The sequence below is a fragment of the Patiria miniata genome, unplaced genomic scaffold, assembly GCF_015706575.1.
Source record: "Patiria miniata isolate m_02_andy unplaced genomic scaffold, ASM1570657v1 HiC_scaffold_30, whole genome shotgun sequence".
NCBI lineage: Eukaryota > Metazoa > Echinodermata > Asteroidea > Valvatida > Asterinidae > Patiria > Patiria miniata.
The window spans coordinates 4,433,157-4,454,037 of record NW_024037070.1 but is presented as its reverse complement, the minus strand read 5'-3'; the positions used below and the strand labels follow the sequence as shown (position 1 = coordinate 4,454,037).

The 20,881-nt window shown below is 42.2% G+C and overlaps 2 protein-coding genes across 6 annotated transcripts; both read left to right on the top strand.

The window, feature by feature from the left end:
• The first annotated feature begins 35 nt into the window (after positions 1-35).
• LOC119739382 (scavenger receptor cysteine-rich domain superfamily protein-like) lies at positions 36-12,930 on the top strand. 4 transcript variants are annotated; one of them, XM_038214313.1, is made up of 7 exons: positions 36-321; positions 2,029-2,367; positions 4,237-4,560; positions 6,800-6,961; positions 7,900-8,073; positions 11,078-11,199; positions 12,542-12,930. In XM_038214313.1, exons 1-7 carry the CDS (start codon positions 270-272, stop codon positions 12,902-12,904), a joined length of 1,536 nt encoding a protein of 511 aa, XP_038070241.1. In that variant the 5' UTR covers positions 36-269; the 3' UTR covers positions 12,905-12,930. The 4 variants fall into 4 exon arrangements, with proteins under 4 accessions (XP_038070241.1, XP_038070242.1, XP_038070240.1 ...); XM_038214312.1 differs by having other exon boundaries at positions 39-321; positions 4,231-4,560; positions 12,548-12,930; XM_038214311.1 differs by having other exon boundaries at positions 40-321; positions 4,231-4,560.
• Positions 12,931-16,458: 3,528 nt separating this feature from the next.
• Positions 16,459-19,474, top strand: LOC119739497. 2 transcript variants are annotated; one of them, XR_005272583.1, is made up of 3 exons: positions 16,459-17,076; positions 17,391-19,410; positions 19,442-19,474. XR_005272583.1 is itself a non-coding variant. In XM_038214473.1 (2 exons), exons 1-2 carry the CDS (start codon positions 16,629-16,631, stop codon positions 17,603-17,605), a joined length of 663 nt encoding a protein of 220 aa, XP_038070401.1. In that variant the 5' UTR covers positions 16,459-16,628; the 3' UTR covers positions 17,606-19,474. The 2 variants fall into 2 exon arrangements, 1 of the variants encoding a protein (XP_038070401.1); XM_038214473.1 differs by having other exon boundaries at positions 17,391-19,474.
• The last annotated feature ends 1,407 nt before the right edge of the window (positions 19,475-20,881 follow it).

The following is a 20,881-nucleotide window of genomic DNA, read 5'->3' as shown; positions in this document are numbered from 1 at the left end:
CTACCTACCGTGCGAGGCGCACTTCCCCATCTCCGGCCGGCCGGCGCGGCTGCGCTGCGGCTCCCCAGTCACTTTTTCCAAGCGCACCGTTCTCTCACATATATCATACAATGCATGTCGGCTCTTTTATCTTTGACATGACGTGCATGAATGATGTAGTTCAACACTCAAGTAGGCCTAAGCTGTAGCCAAGCTGCTAAGTTTAAACTTAAGTTCCATCCTGCAAATCTCTTTAAGAAAATGAGTACGAGGCCACGTTTTATGGCGTTATGGCTTGTGTTTTTATCGTCACTGTATCTTCAAGGGGAGCCAGTGGACAGAGTAAGAAATGGAATTTGGAAGCTATTTTGCCATTTTGGAGAAAGAATTATCACTCTCAGTCTCACTCAGACATGACATTGACAATGAACAGATGAACATATCAGGTGTTACATATGGAAGTGTAGATAGGACATGGTTAAAAATAAAACTAATTCGTACGTACGAATTACTAAACCGTACGTACGAATTACTAAACCGTACGTACGAATTACTAAATCGTACGTACGAAATAATTACTAATTCGTACGTACGATTTATTAATTCGTACGTACGGATTATTAATTCGTACGTACGGTTTATTAATTCGTACGTACGGTTTAGCAATTCCAGTGGCGTAGCTAGCTGGAGTTACCCAGCCCTGAGTTTTATCATTGGGTTGTCTAATAGACAACCCAATGATAAAACTCAGGGCTGGGTAGCCCCATAAATGTGGCCTATTTAATACTGGACTGCCTCCGTAAACATAGGCCACACGTCCACATGTACAAAAATCGTGTCGACTTTGCCAAATTTTGATTTTCACATTTAGGCTTAGTTTGTAGGATTTTTTTGCTTTAGAAGCATACTCACCCACTTTTATAAGCTAGTCAGAAAGTGCTGCCTTTGTCAGATGTCTAATTTTTGTGAAATTTCATGTTGAAATTTTGATACGCAAACGTGTAAAAATGAATCTGGAAATTTCATGAAAAATATACATCTGAAAAAGGCAGCACTTTCTGATTAGCCTATAAAGAGGGTGAGTATGCTTCTAAAGCAAAACAAACCTACAAACTAAGCCTTAATGTGAAAATCAAAATTTGGCAAAGTCGACACGATTTTTGTACATGTGGATGTGTGGCCTATGTTCACGGAGGCAGTCCAGTAAATAGGCCACATTTATGGGGCTAAGGGCTGGGTAACTCCAGCTATGGCGTAGCCAGGAATTTTCCCGTGGGGGGGGGGGGGGGGGCCGCCGGGGGGGGGGGGGGGGGCTGGAACATTTCAGGTTGTGGGGGCGTCATGTAGATCAATGATAATTTTTTTAGAAACTCAAAATATCAGTGGGGGGGGGGGGGACTTGGGGGGGGGGGGAGTGACAAGGTTTCATGGGGGGGCTGTCGCAGTGGCATAGCCACGGGGGGGGGGGGGGGGGGGGGGGGGGGCGTGGGGGTGACAGCCCCCCCCCCATGAAACCGTGTTTCCCCCTGTCACCCCCCTGAGATTTTGAGTTTCTAAAAAAGTTATCATTGATCTACATGACACCCCCCATGAAATGTTCCAGCCCCCCAGCAGCGGCCCTCCCCCCCCCCTTAACTGAAAAATTCCTGGCTACGCCACTACCCCCACGGCCCCCCCCCTCCCGTGGCTACGCCACTGAGTAATTCGTACGTACGAATTAGTAATTTGTACGTACGAATTAGTATTTCGTACGTACGGTTTAGTAATTCGTGTGTACGATTTAGTAATTCGTACGTACGGTTTAGTAATTCGTACGTACGGATTAGTAATTCGTACGTACGAATTAGTATTTCGTACGTACGAATTAGTATTTCGTACATACGGTTTAGTAATTCGTACGTACGAATTAGTTTTATTTTTAACCATGTCCTATCTACACTTCCATAGTTACATATCAGAAAAAAAACAAGACAGTTTTCGTGATTATATTATCAGTGATGGATGTACAGTGTACAGAAGTAACACTGGCAATTTGTTTTACTCCTTTAGTTGATTATGATGTACGTCTCGTGGGCGGTGACAATGAACTGGAGGGCCGAGTGGAGGTGTACATAGACGGCGTTTGGGGAACCATCTGTGATGATGATTGGGACATGAGAGAGGCTTCTGTGGTGTGCCGTCAGCTCGGATTCGAGAAGGCCGTAGCGGCGATCGAATCGGCAAAGTTTGGCTGGGGGAGCGGCGTTATCGCTTTGGACGACATGGCATGCACTGGCTTAGAATCCAACCTTGGAGAATGCAAAGCTTCAAATAAAATTGCAAACTGCTTCCATAGCGAAGACGCGGGAGTTCAATGCGGTGGTGGCACGACGGATCCAAATGGAGAGGGTATGCACTAGGGCGTCCTTGCACTTTAAAATAGAGCTTTTGCCGATCGAGTACCCTCCTAGTTTTATAACCCAAAGTAATATGTCTGTTAGTATGTTAAGGAAAAGTTTCAAAATCAGACAAGCCCAATTTTGTGTAGACCTCACACTCAGTGACCAAAGAATGGCCAATGGGCACAAAGCCTGAGCTTCTTTACATCAGCGTCAGGCGTCATCGGTACTGCATTCAAATGGCTAGTCCAAGTGGTCACCCCACCTCTCCCTTTTTAAAAGGGGGCGGGGGGGGGGGGGGGGGTCTATAGCCAAGTAATTCGGACTCGCTTGATTCATTGTACAGGTAAACATGGCTGGTTTGATACCTAGACTTTTTGACCAATATGTACAGTTGGTTGTACATAAGGCCAAAAAAAAATATAAGTCGGTCTCTGGTCAGCGCGCGCGTCGATTTTAACCATGCACGTCAATCACTTTTTTTCCAAAATGTTCCGCGGTAGCTCCGACAGCGCCTCTATTGCCACACCTCCTCAATTTTTTTTTACCAAAGAGCACCAAGGAATGGGAAATTGCACCAAGGCAAATGATCGAAAGCACAAGGCAAATGATTGAAAGCACCAAGGCAAATTATGGAGGACACCAATGTACACGAGGACACCAAAAAGCAAAATAGTACCCCACCTTGTCTGTACAATCCAAGCTTGAAGGAAAAAAAAAAAAAAGCAAAAAAAAAAAAAAGCCGCGTCCCCGCGTCAATTCCGGAACTTTGGTCTGACCAGAGACCGAATATTTTTTTTTTTGGCCTAACTGTCTATAGATCCACATCTTCGTCATTTCATGCCAAGAAAACCGGAATAAAGTGCTTGCCTGATGGGCCATATTGGCTTCTGACAGATATTAATCTTTTGCTACAATGATAATAATAATAATCATACCGGAGAATCCACCAACAAATAGGTATTCAAGGTGCTGGAAATTATGTCTATTAATAAAGACAGATAAATGGAGTTTATGAGAAAATATAGGGGGCTAGGGTAATTCCATTTAGTGGAAACGGGAGACGGTGCTTTTTGACCCCTTTGTAGAGCTCCTGTGGGGAGAAACATGCACTAGTTTGCGCACGTATGGCCCGAAGTACGACGACTATATTTTAAAGGTATAGTCCATCATTTGTAATTTGTGCATTTTGTTCGTTTGAAGCAACAAAATTGCTCAAAATCCAAAGAAGGGTGCTGAACAACTAACCTGATGAAGTTTCATCTCAGCTTCAGCTGTATATTTTGAGAAAAACAACATTCTAGGATCTCGATTTCAAATCAAAAGTTGCTGAATCATGTTTTCAATTGCGCCTTAATTCAGCGTCCTAGACACGTTCTCACTAGCCAATTGCAGCTACGCGATGTCGCACACCGATCCGACGAATTATATAGCAACCACGCACGCGTGTGCGTCGTGTCAAGGCTTGCGCGCGCTTCGCCGAATAAAAAAGCGAACTACTAACGGAAATTTCCAACGGTGCTTTTTAAGACGCACCATTGGAAAGGCCTTCTTTCGTTGATTTCTTCAACATGACAGCTTGCCAGAAAGAATAATTTCACAGGGAGTTAAGTCCCCTTACTTTCTTTCAACCAAGTATGTTTTTCAACAATAATCACGCCAGTTACTTTTTGGATAGCTGCCAATGATGGACTCTGGCTTTAAATGCACGCAAGCCCATTGGATTGCTGTCCTCGTTTCAGTTTGAGCCATCATAAGCAATGCACTGGAATGTCCCTCCCTGTGATCACCCCAAACTCTCCTTAGGCAACTGGGGAGGGTTTGCTTTAACACGCAGGGAGTTGAAAATATTCCCTGTTTTTTCCCTCCTAAGTTTTAGATCGTTACAAGATCAGACTAGTCAATGGGGGCAGCCCCATGCAAGGCAGAGTGGAGGTATACGATGGGCGTTGGGGACCCGTTTGCGATAGCCACTGGGACATGGACGATGCTCAAGTGGTGTGTAGGCAGCTTGGTTACGGAGACGCGGTCAATGCGTGGAAGGGCATGGACCTTCAAGGCTCTAAGTGGTTTCTGGGACACATTGTGTACAATGTGCAATGTCTAGGTGATGAGAATTACCTTCAGGACTGCCAGCTGTCCGAAACTGGATCCTGCCCCTATGACCACAACGCCGGCGTCACCTGCAGTGGGACAGATCCAGGTATCAAGAGTTTTCTTTGTAGGTTGGATTTCAAACACTCCTGCAGCATATCAAATAGGTGAAAATTGAGCACTTCATACTATTGTAATTATTCTATAATTCTGGGCAATAGACCCAAGGATTTCTCAAAAGCGCCCTAGGCACCAGAGTTATAATGACTCAAGTCCGACTGCAATCAACATTTTTGGTGACTCGACTCAACTCGAGTCCTTATGGGTAAATGACTCGTCTCGACTCGACTCGAGTCACTGCAAGCCAATGACTCGACTCGACTTGAGTCCCTCATCAAAAGACTCGACTCGACTCGAGCGAATGCTAAGAAGACTCGAGTCCCAAAAATAAAAGCAAAATTTTGCGAAAAAGTATTTGCAATGACTTATGGTGCGAATTTTATGTTCATTTTCAAAAATCTAGCATGTCACAGACTCCCACCTCATGGTTCTGGAACGCACAAAATACTACTCAGGAACCAGATTTTAAACACATTTTCCGATACGGTGTTACGTCATTGGCTTTGGGCGATTTCTTATAAAGCCTCTTGGATTCGAACTGTTATACATTTTGGAAAATAGTGTTAAAATATTCGTGACTCGGATTGACTCGGCTAAATATTTGACTTGACTCGACTCGACTCGACCTTCTTTAAAATGGCTCGACTCGACTCGAGTCACAAAAATCAGTGACTCGTTACAACTCTGCTAGGCACTGTAGCTTACAAGCCTGAAGAAACCTGTAGAGAGGAGGCAATAAACAATGCTGTTCAGTTTTAGAGGTGGGAGGAAAACACCCTGAAGGGTATTTTTTTGGGGGAAGCCATGGAATCAGGTAAGGAAAATCACCCGCTATGCTTTCGAAAATAAGCCTCCGCCCGTAACCCCCGCCCTGCAAACAGGACGCTGGGATACTCTGATGAGCTTCACAGAATCTTGTGAAGGAAGTGGCGTAAGACCTATGTATAAAGCATCTGGCAGTTAGACAATGTGCGCAAATGCTATATCGGGGGGGGGGGGGGGGGGGGGGGGGTTACGATCAAAATAAGCCCTGCACTTAAGTCGCGCTACTCATTTCCGCTACAATTTAAATTTTGCTTGCTTAAAAAAAAAATTGTCTGCGTTCATTTGTTCATATATTCACGGCGGCTTCAAACATTGTGTACTGGCCGCACAAAAAAAGTGACAGGATCTTTGAAATAAACCATGATTCAACCGCACTTTTTCCGTACGATTCTACCTTGATGTCATGTATATGAACATGTACGTAGGCATTCGCTATGAAAAGCACATGCTGTTTTGTGCTGTGTAGATCCAGCGCGATGTACAAAAGTGCCATGCACAGAGCTCTGTGATCACACCATTTGCGATCAAGGGGTGTTCTTTCTTAAGTACAATTTACCAGCATTGCCACTGCTTCCAAAAATACAAGTAATACTTTTTGTACAGTCCAAAACATTTTCTTGTTCGAAAATAAGTTCTTCAACATCACAAGATAATTTATGTAAAGAATTTGTTCCAGAAACGAGGTGAAACTCCACACAAAAAAAGATTGAAGTACCCCTTACCTTATCAATGGATGATCCATCCATTAAACGACAATTTGTTGAATTTCTTTCGAAGAAAGTAGAGATCGAAAAGTGGCATTTTTCACGTTACTGATCATTGCATGTACATATAAATGTTCAAGCGATTTGTTCTCGCAGTTTAAATACTTTGGACAAAACATTGCGGAACTAGTACATGTAGGTTACATCTGAAAGCATCCTTGCAACAGTTTACATACGTCATAAAAACTGGTACAATCCCTTTTCAGAAATAAGACAATAAAAAAATGCAGATGAATATACATGGTTTTTAACTTTGAGTACAGAAGAAACTTTATAAAAGCAATAGTACATTTGAAACAAGTAAATAAAACATCTATATTCTCCTCAAAATTCAAAAACTGCTGCTCCAAAAATTCAGAGGAAAGTGGCCAGGAATCGCCTCAGATGGCACCACAGAGCATCTAGAATCCAAAATTTTCCCCGGACCCCAAACCAAAAGGGCTTTGTGCTCCAGGCTCCAAGTAGTCCTGGGAGCAAACTGCCTCTACGCTATAATTTCACCACCCTGATTAAAACACTGCCTGGCAGGAATCGAACCCGTCTGTAGCAGGAAAGGACCACTGCGCAAACCTGACTCCCAATGCTTATTTTACTTACTTTCTATTTCTGATATTTTTTTTTTTTTGGCTGTCTTTCCAGAGAACGGCAAAGTTCAACTTGTGCATGGCGGGGAGGAGTCAGCAGGTCATGTCGTTATTTACTTTGAAGGGGAGTTGGGAACAATCTGTGATATTGGCTGGACCTGGGTCAACAGCGATGTGCTCTGCAAAGAACTTGGATTTGTCGGTTCCGAAGAGTATGGTTGGTTACTTTTCCACGTTTCATTATTTTGAATTCCAGAAATTTGTGCATCCTGAATGGAGAGTAAGCAAGACAACAATTATGTTGGTAAAGTGCAAAACCCAATTCCAATTTTCACAGTTCGTCGCAATTGCAAATGATTTTCTTTAAATACTTTTAGTTTTCTTCTCGATCTGGCTTGTTTTGTGCCCAGGCAGGACTGACGAAATACGTCAAGGTTGTGTTGGCCGTTGTGCACGGCCTATTGTTGTACAATTTTCACTCCGGTGCACACCTCGGAGGGTTGAAACATACGAGGTTTCGACTAGAAATGTCTTACAAATACTGTTGAAATCATTCTTGGGAATCAGTGTTTGGGGCATTTGGCTGTTTATCAGAAGTTGGCTGGAAAATTTTGCATTTTGAAAGTTTCAAAATTTTCAGCAAAATTAAACCCGTCCCGAACTGGTTAAACCATTGCATTAACTGAATGGAAACTTGGCAATACACTTTGCGTCAAGTTAAAAGAGTGTTGTGTGTTGCAGCTGTTGTGGTTCAGGCGCATATTCCAAAAAACACTCACAACTTGAATTTGATCATGTGTAAAAATCAATGACATCTTCATGTGAGCTTCAGGTGCCGTTTACAATGCATTATAATGTCTTTCCTGGTGGGCTCCCCTGACTCCCTCTCTTTGTGACTGATGAGGGGGGGGGGGGGCAAGGGCGGATCCAGAACACCGTTTTTTTGGGGGGGGGCCCCAAAAAAATTTTAGTCCCCCAAAAAGTTTTTGAGGAAAAGATGGTGGTGTACTCATTGCCTGCCTTTATAGCGACGTCCCCCTGGATCCGCTCTTGGGGGGGGGGGGGGGGGGTTCAACTGTGCATAGCATCTGTTCACCACAGTGATCGTTTTGATCATGATCATGATGTCCCTGTAATTTCTGTTTTACTTTGCAGATGGCCACAAGGACTCCTCATTCCTTACAAATATCATGAAAGTCCAGTTGGAGAATGTCAATTGTGAAGGCGACGAGCAAAGACTCGTCCAGTGTAGTCATAGTGGCTGGGGCAACAGCGACTGTGATCATTCCAGAGATGTCTGGGTCCGATGCCTCCAGGAAAGCCCTGATCGTAAGAATATATCAACCCTCCTATGCAAACGTACTTTTGTGCAAAGTTGTCCTTTCAGTCAAAATCAATCAAGCGATTGTTTTTCAAAGGAGGCGTGACTAGCTGTGACTGTTTATGTAACTTGAGACGGCTATGCTTTGACTGCAGGCCAATTGCCTACTTTTGTCTGTTGACTGGTTTGACTAGTCACAGCGCTTGCTTGAAACTGAAAATGATCTGACTGCTGGTGACTAGCCTGTGTAAAAGGCATGGCAGGGGAATTTTTTTTTTGACTGTCTATAACTGTTCAGACAGCAGGAGGGTCAAAATCATGCACTGACTAGAGGCGACTCATACTCAGCATGAAAGTGTTGAAGCGAATTTCAGGACTTCGTTAATCAAGGATTTGTCCCAATAGCCCAAAACCCTACAATTATCACATCAGAAGTGCAATTGAACAAAGCTGTTTGTAATTGTTACTACTAGTGCAGGGCCAGTTGAAAATGTGCCTGTTCGGGAGGGGCAAGTTGAAAATGTGCCTGATCAGGAGGGGCAAATTGCTTGACCGCTGGTATAGGTTGCATTCTTGCAGAGTTTTTGAAAACTGCTCGTGCAAACAACGCACGCGATTCAATGGTGTTTTTTTCACAGGTGGAACGCACACTCACGTCAAAGTTTGTGCTAAGTTTGAAGTTCGACCGCCTACAATGGTCGCTCAGTCGACTGCAAAAATAATGTGCCCGTGCAGCCACCACGTACGTGTACATACGGAAACATGGTACGCAGTGCTATTCACCCATACTGGACAATGGTATCGCCCTACAATGCACGTGCGCGTGCCCGTCCTTTTTGCATTGTTTGCGTCATATTGAGCACGCGCGCTCTTGCTTTAACATGACGTAAACAATTGAAAAGAACGGCAGTGCGCGGAGTTCTAGGCTATATTCTGGCGCGCTAGGTCCCAGAAAATACTGCTTTTTTGCAGCTTTTTCGAGAACTGCTGGTCCAAACCAATTCAAACTTGGCACTGCACATTCTGTTGTCCCGAGCAATACACCCGCCGATTTTCAACTTCATACGGTGCCCGGTTCTGGAGATAATCGGCAGACAGACAGACAGACAGACAGCATATTGAGTTGTTCGTCCCATTCATTGTTTGGATAGCCGACAGAGGGGGCTATTTATTTGTACAGCGCTCACTATGGATACGCACCTTTAGCCAATCAGGAGTACGCGCGTATCACGCGCGCGATCGATCGATGTCAACGCGACGTGTGCACGTGGCTAGATTGTGCATGTAAACAGACGGAAATTCGAGACAAAACCATGTTCTTTTACACAAATCTGAACGATCCATATATTCTTAGACAATGCACTTGTAAAATAGGACCTACACAGCCTTCTTGGAAAGTCGGCGAACAAATTGACAACACGGAAAGTGCAGTAATTTCCAATAAATGTGAGTGTTTGTCGACCGTTTCATTGTTTCCAGTGACCGTTACCATACATCAGTTGGGCGTATGTCGTCATATGATAATTCCATTATACTTCAGGGAGGATAGTATTACCTGAAGCGCGCAAACTTAGGCCTAGCCTACGCCTGATAACAAAAAAAAACAGGCCATAGGCCTATGAACAGCTTTGAAAATGTTTCACATCGTGGAGCATGCAATATTATCTAAATTAAACTTTATGTAGAAATAGTTGGCAGTATTATTTTCTAAAAATAAAACCTTGAAAGAAATGAAACAGTCCAGTTGACCAAATATGGTAACGGAATTCCCCGTGGCGTACCGCTACCAAAGTTAAAACGCTGAACTTCTGAAGTTCTTTTGAAAGTAAAAAGTACTAACACAAAATTTTCATACTGAACTTTTATTAAAATATAATTTGAATATTTGTGAACTATTCTTTCATATTCCGAGTGAGCAAATTGCATAACAAGGTTCAATGGGACACGGCACGTCGTGAAAGAGCAGTGTTGTGATTCGCTTGAACGAAGACCCATAGAGAATGCGCGTATTTCGGTTGTAACATGCATGTCGAACTTCAAACATAAAAGTACTTACACAAAATTTTCCGAGTTCGATAGGATATTTTCACGACATGATCTTGAATAAATGTAGTTTCAGATACCGAGTGAGCAAATTGTGCCAAGTACTTCAAATGAGCGGTGTAGAGTGATTTCAAAATGACACAGCGTACTCAGCATCAAATTCTACACGCATTTCTCTGTTCTGCCGTTGGCGGCGCCCCCAATGAGACGCTTCAACTCGATATGACAGAGATTCCTTGAATTGTAGTATAGATATTCACAGTCTGTGAAAAAGCTTTAATTGTTCCTATGCGTGGCCCAATCACGCTGCGCTTTATTTTGCACTAACTGTGTCTCAAGACTTTAACTGGTGTGAAAACGTAGCTTGAAATGTCTCTTTGGTTGTATTCTCTATCATGTACTTCTTTGAGTGCAAAATAACTTGCCATAATCAGACGGAATGTGCAATTAACATTGAGCTAATATACTGCCCCTGGTCTCCAGCTTGTGTAATTTAAAGACAATATATCTCCTTGACGCTCATTGAGTTAAAGATGTACCGTATGTACACCCTGAAAGAGAGACTTCTGTTCCTAAATTGTTAATTTTCTAGCGTTACAATAGTTATTCAGAATGGGGCATTGACTTGAACAGATTGGCTCATGTTTTGTGGACAAAGAAACTTGACAAGTGATGAATTATTTACGACCCAAAAATACTTCACCTTGTGCTAGGTAGACCGGTTCCCAGCCCCCTTTCAGAATTGAAAATGCGGGGACCAGAAACCAGGCTACTCACAGGGTTGATCTAAAAATCTGGAAAAAGCAAACCCCCCCCCCCAAAAAAAAAGGAGAAAAACAATATTTGTGAGGTTTTGTTAGTGCCCAGAATATAACAAAAGTTACGCCATGCCAGAAAAAAAAATGAATTTGTTGAAGATCACGACGGAATTTCTAAGAATTGATCTTATGATTTCTGCAATTTTCACAGCTCCCTTGCTATCACCTAGTGAAATTGCTAGTGTTCTGGTTGGAAGCATTGCCGTTTTCCTCTTGCTATTGTGCTTCTGCGTAGGATGCTTAACGGCCAAAAAATCCAGCACAGCGACGCAGGTGAGATTCGCCATCCCGGTCAAGAAATATTAGCTTTGGTTTGGTGTAGTGACATGTATATCAGGCTTCTGCATCTATGGTGCAATTAATTGTACAGTAAACTCCGGCTAAGACGGCACTCTCGGGACCAGAGAATTTGTGACGACTTACGCGAATGTCAGCTTCTGCTGCAAGTCGTCATTTTGCCGACTTACACAAATACACAAATTTAATCACGGGGTGAAAAAAATAGATTGAATTAATGGCCTATATGCGCATCTGTATCTGGATCATGCAAACAAGGCTTTGATTTACCCTGGTTTATTTCTACATCCATGGTTGATTCCAGCAAATATATCCTCAATGTTTATCATCACAAACAGGCTGTGGTATTGATTACAGAAAGTCATGCATGTACATGTACGTACGTACGTACGAAGCAAGGACGGCGCGGCCGGCTAGCGAGCGGTAACAGTGAAATTGGTACGATATACAGATCGCTTGCATACTGTACATGTAGCGTACATTGTGCACGTACGTACGTGTACAGTCACAAATTAAATGTGTGCATGGTACTGGTACAATAAGGGGACCCCCTAAATGAACAGAGCGCATTTGTGCAGTCGAGAGGGGGTACTGGTATTGATGTGCTATCGGGAAAACCCCTTTTTGATCGCGCACATGTAAGCGAACGATGCACACAATGTACAGACTGTGCATGAAACAGTACACACGTGCGATTAGTGTACACGTGCTAGCCGATGCATCAATCACGGGCCGTGCCATTGATAAACAGATGTCAGTTAGCAGTGTGTGGGACTTTTCACTCGACACTTCTTGCAAATCACAGAGCACGATGCCGACTTATACAGAGGGATTTTTGTGGTTTTGAGGAAATGGGACTGAAAGTAACACGCCGACATAGGTGAAATGGCGGCTTACAAAGGCCGACTTAGAAATGAAAATGTCAGTGGAAATGCATTAAAGACAATCGGGACTTTCGTCAGATGGCCGATTTAAGCGATATGACGGTTTATACGATGTCGGTTTAGCCAGAGTTTACTGTATGTCCTTACTTCTTTGGCCAATTTTTTTTTGCTGGGGAAGCTTTCTAAATCTACCACAGTCCAGCACTGTGCAGTAAATCAATGACACATCCATGGCACTTAAAACATTCATAGTATTCACTGAGCTAATACCATAAGATTGTGTACATTTGTTCGCATTGCTACTCAGCGTTTGCACAATTGCCACGGCAGGCCATAACTTATGGCCACACTTTCAGGACTGTCACTAATTCCAAATTTCTGGTTCAAGATAGTTTTTTCTACACCTTTAATATGAGAAGTAATTTTTGTTTTAGAGACAGGGTTCAGCGACGGCCTATTCCCAAGTTCCTCCTGGTGAGACTGTCGAAGCACCTCCCACGGTGCACTATCACCCTACGCAGCAGTCAGTGACTATAGGGGAGGCGGCATCGCCATCAGCTCCACCCTCAGCTCCACCCTCTTCGTCAGCTGACGAAGCCCCGCCAGCATATGATGCCGTCATGGCACGCCCAACCCACTTCCCCAAAGTACCGACAGATTCAGTGCATGGTGGCAATCAACCTGTTGCGTTGACACACCCGGCAGTCTACCCTGGACCTATAGAGCTGACCCATCCTCCAAGCCTGATGCACCCATCACCCCCACCCTATCAGCCCCCCTTGAGCACCCTCCCCTGAGGCTCCTGCTTACCAAGAAGCTCATAGTACCCACAACCACCAAGTCAGGTTCCTTCAGCACCCAGGCTATCCTGGGCCCCCTGAGCACCCTATCCTGGGCCCCTTAATTGACCCAAACCCTTCCAGGCATTGTGGCTAGAAACCCCACCAGGCGCCAACACAGCAACATGCAACACTTGCCTAAATGACAAGTTAGTCTGACCCCTGAGCTCCCTATGCTGGACTTCTAGACCACGTTTTACATTCAGCGTCCTAGCAGTATACACCAGCACCCAGTCATGCCCTATTAAAAGCCCTAACCTGGTCCACCCATTTTCCCTTTTATAGCCTGCAACACCCATCAGCACCCAGTCAGGTCCCCTTAGCCCCTGGCCCTTCCCATGCCCATTGATGACCCTCCAATCCCTGTCTTGGCCCTCTTCACCCATCTGTACCTTTAGCAAGCTTGTCACTCCCAACCTAGTTAGCTTCACTAAAAACCCTCCCCACCTAGGCTTTTAAATCTGTCTTTAGACCCACAATGCCAGCTTGCAGCCCTATCCTCACCTAAAACGTCTACTCCCCTAGTGATCTTGTTCTGCTGCCAAGTGAAAAACTTAAAATTCTATGCACTTTGTTGTTTGAATTTCTGAAATATTTTGGAAATTAAAGAAAAGGCTGAACAATTAAGTCATTCTCAACTCAACTGATAAATGCCTGAAAAGGGGTTGTGATGATCTATCTATGAAATAATCTTGTTGTCTTTCGGAGTATTTGTGGTAATGAAGTACTAGATTCTAACTAGAGATAAAAGTCAGTGGCCAAGTGCTGGCTATTCTGTATAATGGTTAACTAAAATCTCATTTAAAAAAATGTTGAAAGTACTCGATCTACTTTTTAAAAGTATTTACAAAACTTCAGCTATAACCTTGCCATATTTAAGATTTTTTTAAGATTTAAGGGGGGGGGGTGCTTGCCCCCCTCCCCCTGGTAAAGCGAAAAAAAGAACAGAAAAAGAGGCGCCAAGTCATGTGTAAATTTATTCGGGGGGGGGGGAGCAAAATATCCCTGCCCCCCCTCTCTAAAACTGATATATCGAGAATAGGTTGAGAAATACAGGAATTTTTTTGGAAAAAAACATGTTTTGCCCCCTCTAGAAAAACATCCTGGCGACTGGCTCCAGTCAAGCACTGTTAATCTGCTAAGGCAGTGGAGGACGTTGTCAACAATGTGAATTAAATCCCCTTTTGGGAACTTTGGGTGCCTTACCAGGGGCCAATGTCATGATACTTTGTCTGATCTTGCGGCTCACCTTAGGACTTTAGATAAGTGCCTGCTCTAAGATCGATCTCAGCTAAGACGCGTCCAAAGACCGATTGCACTTAAAGCAACACACATCAAAACTACCAATTTGACAGCTGTTTCATGTTTGTTTTTCCCGCTTGACGAAACAGTGGTTGAAAAGAAATGCGCAAAACCAATTTCCCGCGTGCGTGCATAGAACACGAACTTGGGCCAGAAATAAATACATTTCACACGCAATGTAGTTCACAAGACACGATAAAGTCATTCTTGCTCCCCGTTTCATCACTCTATTTTTTAAAAGTCGACCAAGTGTTGGCGTAGGCTATAATTTAATTTGATTAATAAGCTATTTTTATGAAAACTACACACGTATCAGAAACCTTTTCAAATCTGTTTCTGCAGCGGTTTTCTTCCTCGAAATTGTTACTCTAAGCCGACACTCGTCTTTAACGGCAATGGTTTTAATGCATGCATTACAGACCATTTGCTGCCATGCGGCCACTGAGAAATAAAAACAGTATATTTTGCATCTCAACTTGAAGATCCTGTGTTCCCCGGTCACACCTTTAAAAAGAGAATGTACACATAATGGTTTGGTCTCATTTCATTCATATTTGAGGCGGTTTCAGTTTTTCAGTGCTTGTATTATCTCATTTTTAACTGTAATTTTTGTATTGTTTATAACAGTACCCCAACTTGTTAGTAAACAGGGTGATATCAGAATAATCCCATGTCTCCGGGGTAGCCAAGTAGAAGGCAGGGCAAGACCATAAACTCTTGACATGTAAAGCATGTTATTTTAACATTTGAAACAGCAGGTTTTTAAAGTAAATGTTATTGCCAGTTATCATGGTTATGAGAGTATTTTGATGTGGTTTTTTTGATGTGAATAGTATTCCTTTTGCTGAAATATCGCTTGCCTTTATAGTGATCATGGCCAAGGTTGAAAAACAGTGTTTGTGTTCATAATTCCATAACTGCAAGAGTAGTGAGTGATTTGAAGGATTCTTTCACTAAAATAAAGCTTATTAATTGGGCGTTCATATCCTAGATCTGGAAAGCACTACATGCAGAACTTCTTTAAAATATAGGGGGTGCCATTTGGGTTTCCTTGTTTTCAACTTGCCTGTGTTCTGTTTTATTGAGAGGTATATTTTGTATGCATTTCATTTTGTACCCATATTCCACTTTTTGTATTCATTGCTAGAGCTTAATAAGTTAATATATTAAGTTAATATATTTGGAACCCTCTGTTTTTAAATATTTATTAATGCATCAATAAATAATAGTACATATGACAAATATATAAACCATGTATACTTCAGAAGTCGTTTCTTGAGGCTTATGGCATGCTCCCTTCAATCATAAAAACTAAACATGAAGGATTTTAACTTTGTCAGGAATTGGGATGCACAAAACCAAAGTTGGCATGTTTTGCATAACCATGGCTTAGAAATCGGAAAAGTCTTCCCCACCTATCAACCTTTGATTTTTATTTTTTCAGAATATTTCTCAGATTTATATATCTTTGTTAAGGAAAAGGAAAGTTGAATATTCAATCCTCTTCATGACTCTAGAAGAAGACTTGATCCGATGCACTGACGGATGAGCAGGAGATGTGAAATGCCCAAAAAAAACAACAACATATTTTGATACTCAAAAATGGGAATACATGTACTGCAAATTACATACGCTTAAGATCAGAGCTGAAATGATATCTGGGTGGTTTTAGCTTTTGGAAATTCACAAAAGAGTTGACATAGCATTTGGGAGATGGAACGTTCCTTCCTCCACACTCCGACCCTAACAAAACACGTTAATATACACTTCCTTTTCTGTCCTTCCATTGAAGCCTGTAATTCCATACATCTCATAAGGCTTTCGTCTTAAAGGAAAATAATAATGTAGATAAATAGGTTATCATAAGTATTAATCTGCAGAATCGGGACCCACTTGCGCGGTTGCGACTGCAAAGAAGACTATTGTATTTTTTTGACCTTGTGTATTCAGCTGAACTTGTTCAGGGATCGCCTTGAAACTTTGATGTCCTTAGTTTTTTAATCGCACAAACTCCTCCCTCAAGGATTTTCTATACCCGTAAATATGTGTTCATTATTTTACAACAGGCTGCAGTTGGATTAATTATACAAATTTGGTTATCTGACATGAATGGTGTGTTTTTTGGGTGTGTGTGTGTGTTGTTGTTTTTTTTGCTGGACGAAAATGACATCGTCCCTGTAATTTTTGAGAACCCTTGGCCTTTGTTGTGCTGCTGGATCGAAAATTTTACGTGCATGTCGTGCAACGTATCCGTGACCGAAATATAATCGAACTTTGAACGTCTGGTTTGCAGAGATTTGGGCTGTATAAATCTTTTCCCAACCATTGAAGATTTCAGACACTATTCAAGATTTGAAGTGACACCAGAGTTGCCACCAAAATGAGCGAAAAAGAAGGCAAAAAATGCCCCTTCGGTTTCGGTGAGGGCGGCAGCGGGCACGGCAGTTGCCCTTACGGGTTTGGCACTGGCGGCCACGGTCATCACGGGCCCGGCTTTGGGCACGGTGGGCCGGGCCACTGCCCGTACCTCCAAGGCCACGGCCACGGCCATGGCCATTTTGGGCCTGGATTTGGAGGCCCTCCAGGCTTTGGTCCCCATGGCTTTGGCCACCATGGCTTCGATCACCATGGCGGTAAGCCCCCGATGCTGCAGTGCCCATGGATGGTGGCTCGTTTGCACGCTTGCCCCTGGGCCTGGGGCGTGGGCTCGGGCCACCACGCCTGCAAGTCGGGGAAATCATGCGACTTCTGTGTGACCTTGAAAGTGGCCGACTTCTGCTCCGAGGAGCTGGAGGTCAAGGTGGTGGGACAGGAGGTGATCGTTCATGGTGAGTTTTGAGGATGATAATTTCTTTTGAGATGAATCATGAAATTACCTTTTCGTTGCTATCTGTTTGAGAATTGTTTATGGTAGGGATGTACGGCTTTTTATTTTAATATAACGTGATTTTTGTGATGTGCTGGGTAAAGATGAGACCATGAAAAAAGATTCCTACAAATATCATGAAAAGACATCGATTGTGTCATTGTGAGGCTTTTGTTAAAATATTGATGTACTCGTAAGGTATTTTTTTAACAATTATTTATTCATTTTTACAATTGCATTTTTAATTACCCCCCCCCCCATCCCCCCCCCCCCCAGGCAAGCATGAGCCCCGCCCAGATCCAGCAGATGCCAGCACCGTCTCCAGGGAGTTCACCCGTCGCTATGAGCTGCCAGACAACATCGATCTGCAGACCGTTGCCTCCTCCCTGAACGATGACCACGAGCTGATCATCACGGCTACCAAGAAAGTAGCCGAGGGCGAGCCTCGGGTGGTCCCCATCCAGGTGGGAGAGGGGTCTGGCGACCACTAGGCTGCAATGCATGAATGTCGGATGGAGGGAGGGCTTTGAAGTTACTTATCCATCCACCACATCGAGGGCAAAGGGCTTGGGCTGGCTATAAGGCCAAAAACACAACAACAAAAAATATTTGGGGTCCCCGCCCGCTTCGTTTTTGGAGGCTGCCTCCTTTTTTCCTTTTTTTTAAAACCATTTTTAAAAATTGATAAATTTTAAATAGTGACATAATTTTGGCCTCTTTGTCTGTTGCATCTAGCCTATATAAAGCTTGTATGTCATTTTCCAAGTGGCGGTCGTTGAAAAAAAAAGAGTTTGGCGGCCATGTTGAAAAATAGCCTGGTCGGGCGGCCATTTTGGAGGGGAATAAAAAGGGGGCCTCCTCCTTCCTTTTTTATTCAAAAAAGGCAGGATGCTAGACATGTTTTTTTTTTCATTTGGCCTAACCAACCCCTTCTGTCTGACCCATGCTTATTATTTACAAATTTGACAAAACTCTAACATTTCTTTCTTGCCAATAGTGTCACTGTTGCAAATGTTGGTATCACGGCTTAAAGGCTAGTAACGTTTGCAATTACACGAAAATGTACCTTATTTTAGTGAGAAAATCCTTGCTCATATTGAAGATAGAGACTGGTACCATTATACCCTGTGAAATTATTCCGCCTGAAATATTCAGACGAAAATCACTGAAAGTGGTTGAAGACAATGTGACAGCTTTTTTTTTAATGTGCATTAGCAGCAGAATCCAGTCACCTCGAACATTTTGCAAATGCTTTCTCTGTTATTTCTCAAAATGTAAAGTATCCACTGAGCTGACTTCAGCAAAGTTGAAAATTGAAGATTTGAAGCAATTTTGTCGCTTCAAACGAAAAAAAATATACACACACAAAAATATCTTATGTACCTTTAAGGCCTTTTGGTTTTTCTTATGTGCTGACCTGAACACTCAAGGGAGCAAAATTTCTCCTTGAAAAAACAGTGGACTTTTAGGTCAACACCTCAACCAAGTGGCCCCACCTACCTTTGAAAAACTCTGGATCTGAACAAAATTATAACACCACCTCCAACACATTCCTCCTGGCTTGAATTTTAAGACCTGAAATCTGCTAGACCAATAGGCTTCTAGATATGTAGACTTGAATTAGAATGCCAAGATACAAGTTATGAATAACACATGTATATTAATTGTTCAAGGGAATTAGGAAATGTTGGTGTACAAGGCTTCATGGCAAGTGGGAACAAATTGTGTTGTATTTCAAAATAGATTAAACTTGTACATGGATGCACCTAAATTGTAGATCATAGTACTAATATTCTTAAGCTCTAGAAATCTGGAATTCTGTTTTGTAGGGAAATCAGTTAGCCATAGAAAGCATTACACAGGTACTGAAATTGAATTTCTATTTGCATAATACTGCCTATCATTATATAACTCATATTCTCAATCAACTTTTTGTACTACTTGAACATGTTTAAATGCTTTCATCTTGTTCAAATTTAATCAGATTTAAAATGAGCAAACTTATAACTGCACAAACACTTTTGAAAAAAGATTGAATCGTTTATTTGGTTTGTGTTATACTTGATTTTATGTTGTTATTATTTTCTGCTTTTTGTTAATGATGATAAAACATGTCTGAAAAATTAAGAATTAATGATTAATTGATCAAGTAATGAATTACTGTGGCCGATTTAAGTACAAGTGAAAGTGTTTTATATCAAATTGTGCATCACACAATTTGTTTTTATTTGGCTTTAATTATTTCTGTTGCAGAGTTTCCATTAATGTTTATAAATTAAAGTTGCAGGCTGAAATTGTTTTTCTATGATATGGCAACAAAAACTGAGATGTCTCAGATAAATAAAAGGCGCATTCCTTTATGTGTTGGTCTTTTTGCTTCAAGTTACTTAAATATTAAAGCTGTGTTTGTGAACACATATTATAGTAGAAAATATCAGGAATGCTTTTCAAACTTGAATAGTAGTTTATAGACGTGAAAATGTCTTAATTTAAGAAGCAGCAGTACTACATCTAATGTGGTTTCCAGGCCTCCTTCCCCCTCCCTCCCCGGCCACTTTTCGAATTTCCCTGGCCGGTCAATTGTAGAAATTGCGGTCACCCATTACCCCCATTCGTTGACACGGATTTACGACACTGTCGACGGGAATCGTCGGCCAGCTGGATGCTTATTATACCGACGGGCTAGCCGTCCCGCCGACGACCCGGACCAAAACCGACTCGGACGTACTGCATCCCTGGGATATTTTGTATTTTGTGTTTGGTGTTGTTTTAGTTACTGCACCATGTAATAGTTTGCTGTGCATCAAAACCAAATAAACAAAATCAAACATGCTACCAAAATAATGGGCTGAACAGACCGACTGACCAACAGACGAGCAGCTCGCAGAAAGACAATGGCTAAAACTAAAACCTCTGAATCAGTGGTTTCCTAATTCGCTCAGCTTCACCAATTAAATAATAGCATTTAGAAATTAATTCACGTGAAGTGATAAAATGAAGGCCCAGGCAAAACTTCGAAATGTTCGAGATGAAGTCTACATCCAACCCATAATGAAACCAGAGTTTTGCAAAAACTAAAATCATTGGCAATTTTTAAAGTTACGCGAAACCGAGAACTTTATAAACCGATTACCGACACTGACAGTTGGATACCCCGTGCTCTTGCCCCCCAAAATTGTTTTTTTCCCTTCTCCTAACGACTTTTCAATTCGTATACATGTTTGTATGGACTTTTTTTCAACGAAAAAAACTACTCTTTTTCGATTTTGGGAACCAGCAACCCTCTGATGAGAAGGGCTTTTATACACAAATGCTCAATTAATCGAATTTTGGGAAGAAAGTTCAATATGGACATATTTTTTTCGGTCGATGTCTCATTCGAAAGTGAAGAACTTTTATATTGCAGGGAAATAGCAATTGAAACAAAAAAGTATTTTTTAGAAGTGAAACTAAAAATAGCATGGGGAACGATCTTTCAAATATGAAATGAACACTTGTGCCAGTTTTCGGAACAACTGCTTTCTTCTGGACACAAGAGGGCGGCGTTTACTTTATTAACCATGGAGGAAAAATTAACGCATCACGTGAAAGTTATAAAGGAGAGAGTGAAAACTGGGGTGACCGTTTTAGCCGATTTTCGGCTAACTTTGCCAGAATTTTTGTTAAAAACGAGTTTGACAGAAAATTTGACAGAATGGATTTTTTTGGGCAGATTTCTGGCAGAATTCTGCAAAAATGGTTATTTGACAGAAAAACAACAAATTTGA

What these genes read in the sequence shown, in the direction of transcription:
- LOC119739382 (XM_038214311.1), top strand. Translation starts at nt 270, where the DNA reads ATGGCTTGTGTTTTTATCGTCACTGTATCTTCAAGGGGAGCCAGTGGA. An exon ending in AAGGGGAGCCAGTGGACAGA is followed by an intron (nt 322 to 2,028) that starts GTAAGAAATGGA and finishes TTACTCCTTTAG; the next exon opens with TTGATTATGATGTACGTCTC. An exon ending in CTGCAGTGGGACAGATCCAG is followed by an intron (nt 4,561 to 6,799) that starts GTATCAAGAGTT and finishes CTGTCTTTCCAG; the next exon opens with AGAACGGCAAAGTTCAACTT.
- LOC119739497 (XM_038214473.1), top strand. Translation starts at nt 16,629, where the DNA reads ATGAGCGAAAAAGAAGGCAAAAAATGCCCCTTCGGTTTCGGTGAGGGC. An exon ending in ACAGGAGGTGATCGTTCATG is followed by an intron (nt 17,077 to 17,390) that starts GTGAGTTTTGAG and finishes CCCCCCCCCCAG; the next exon opens with GCAAGCATGAGCCCCGCCCA.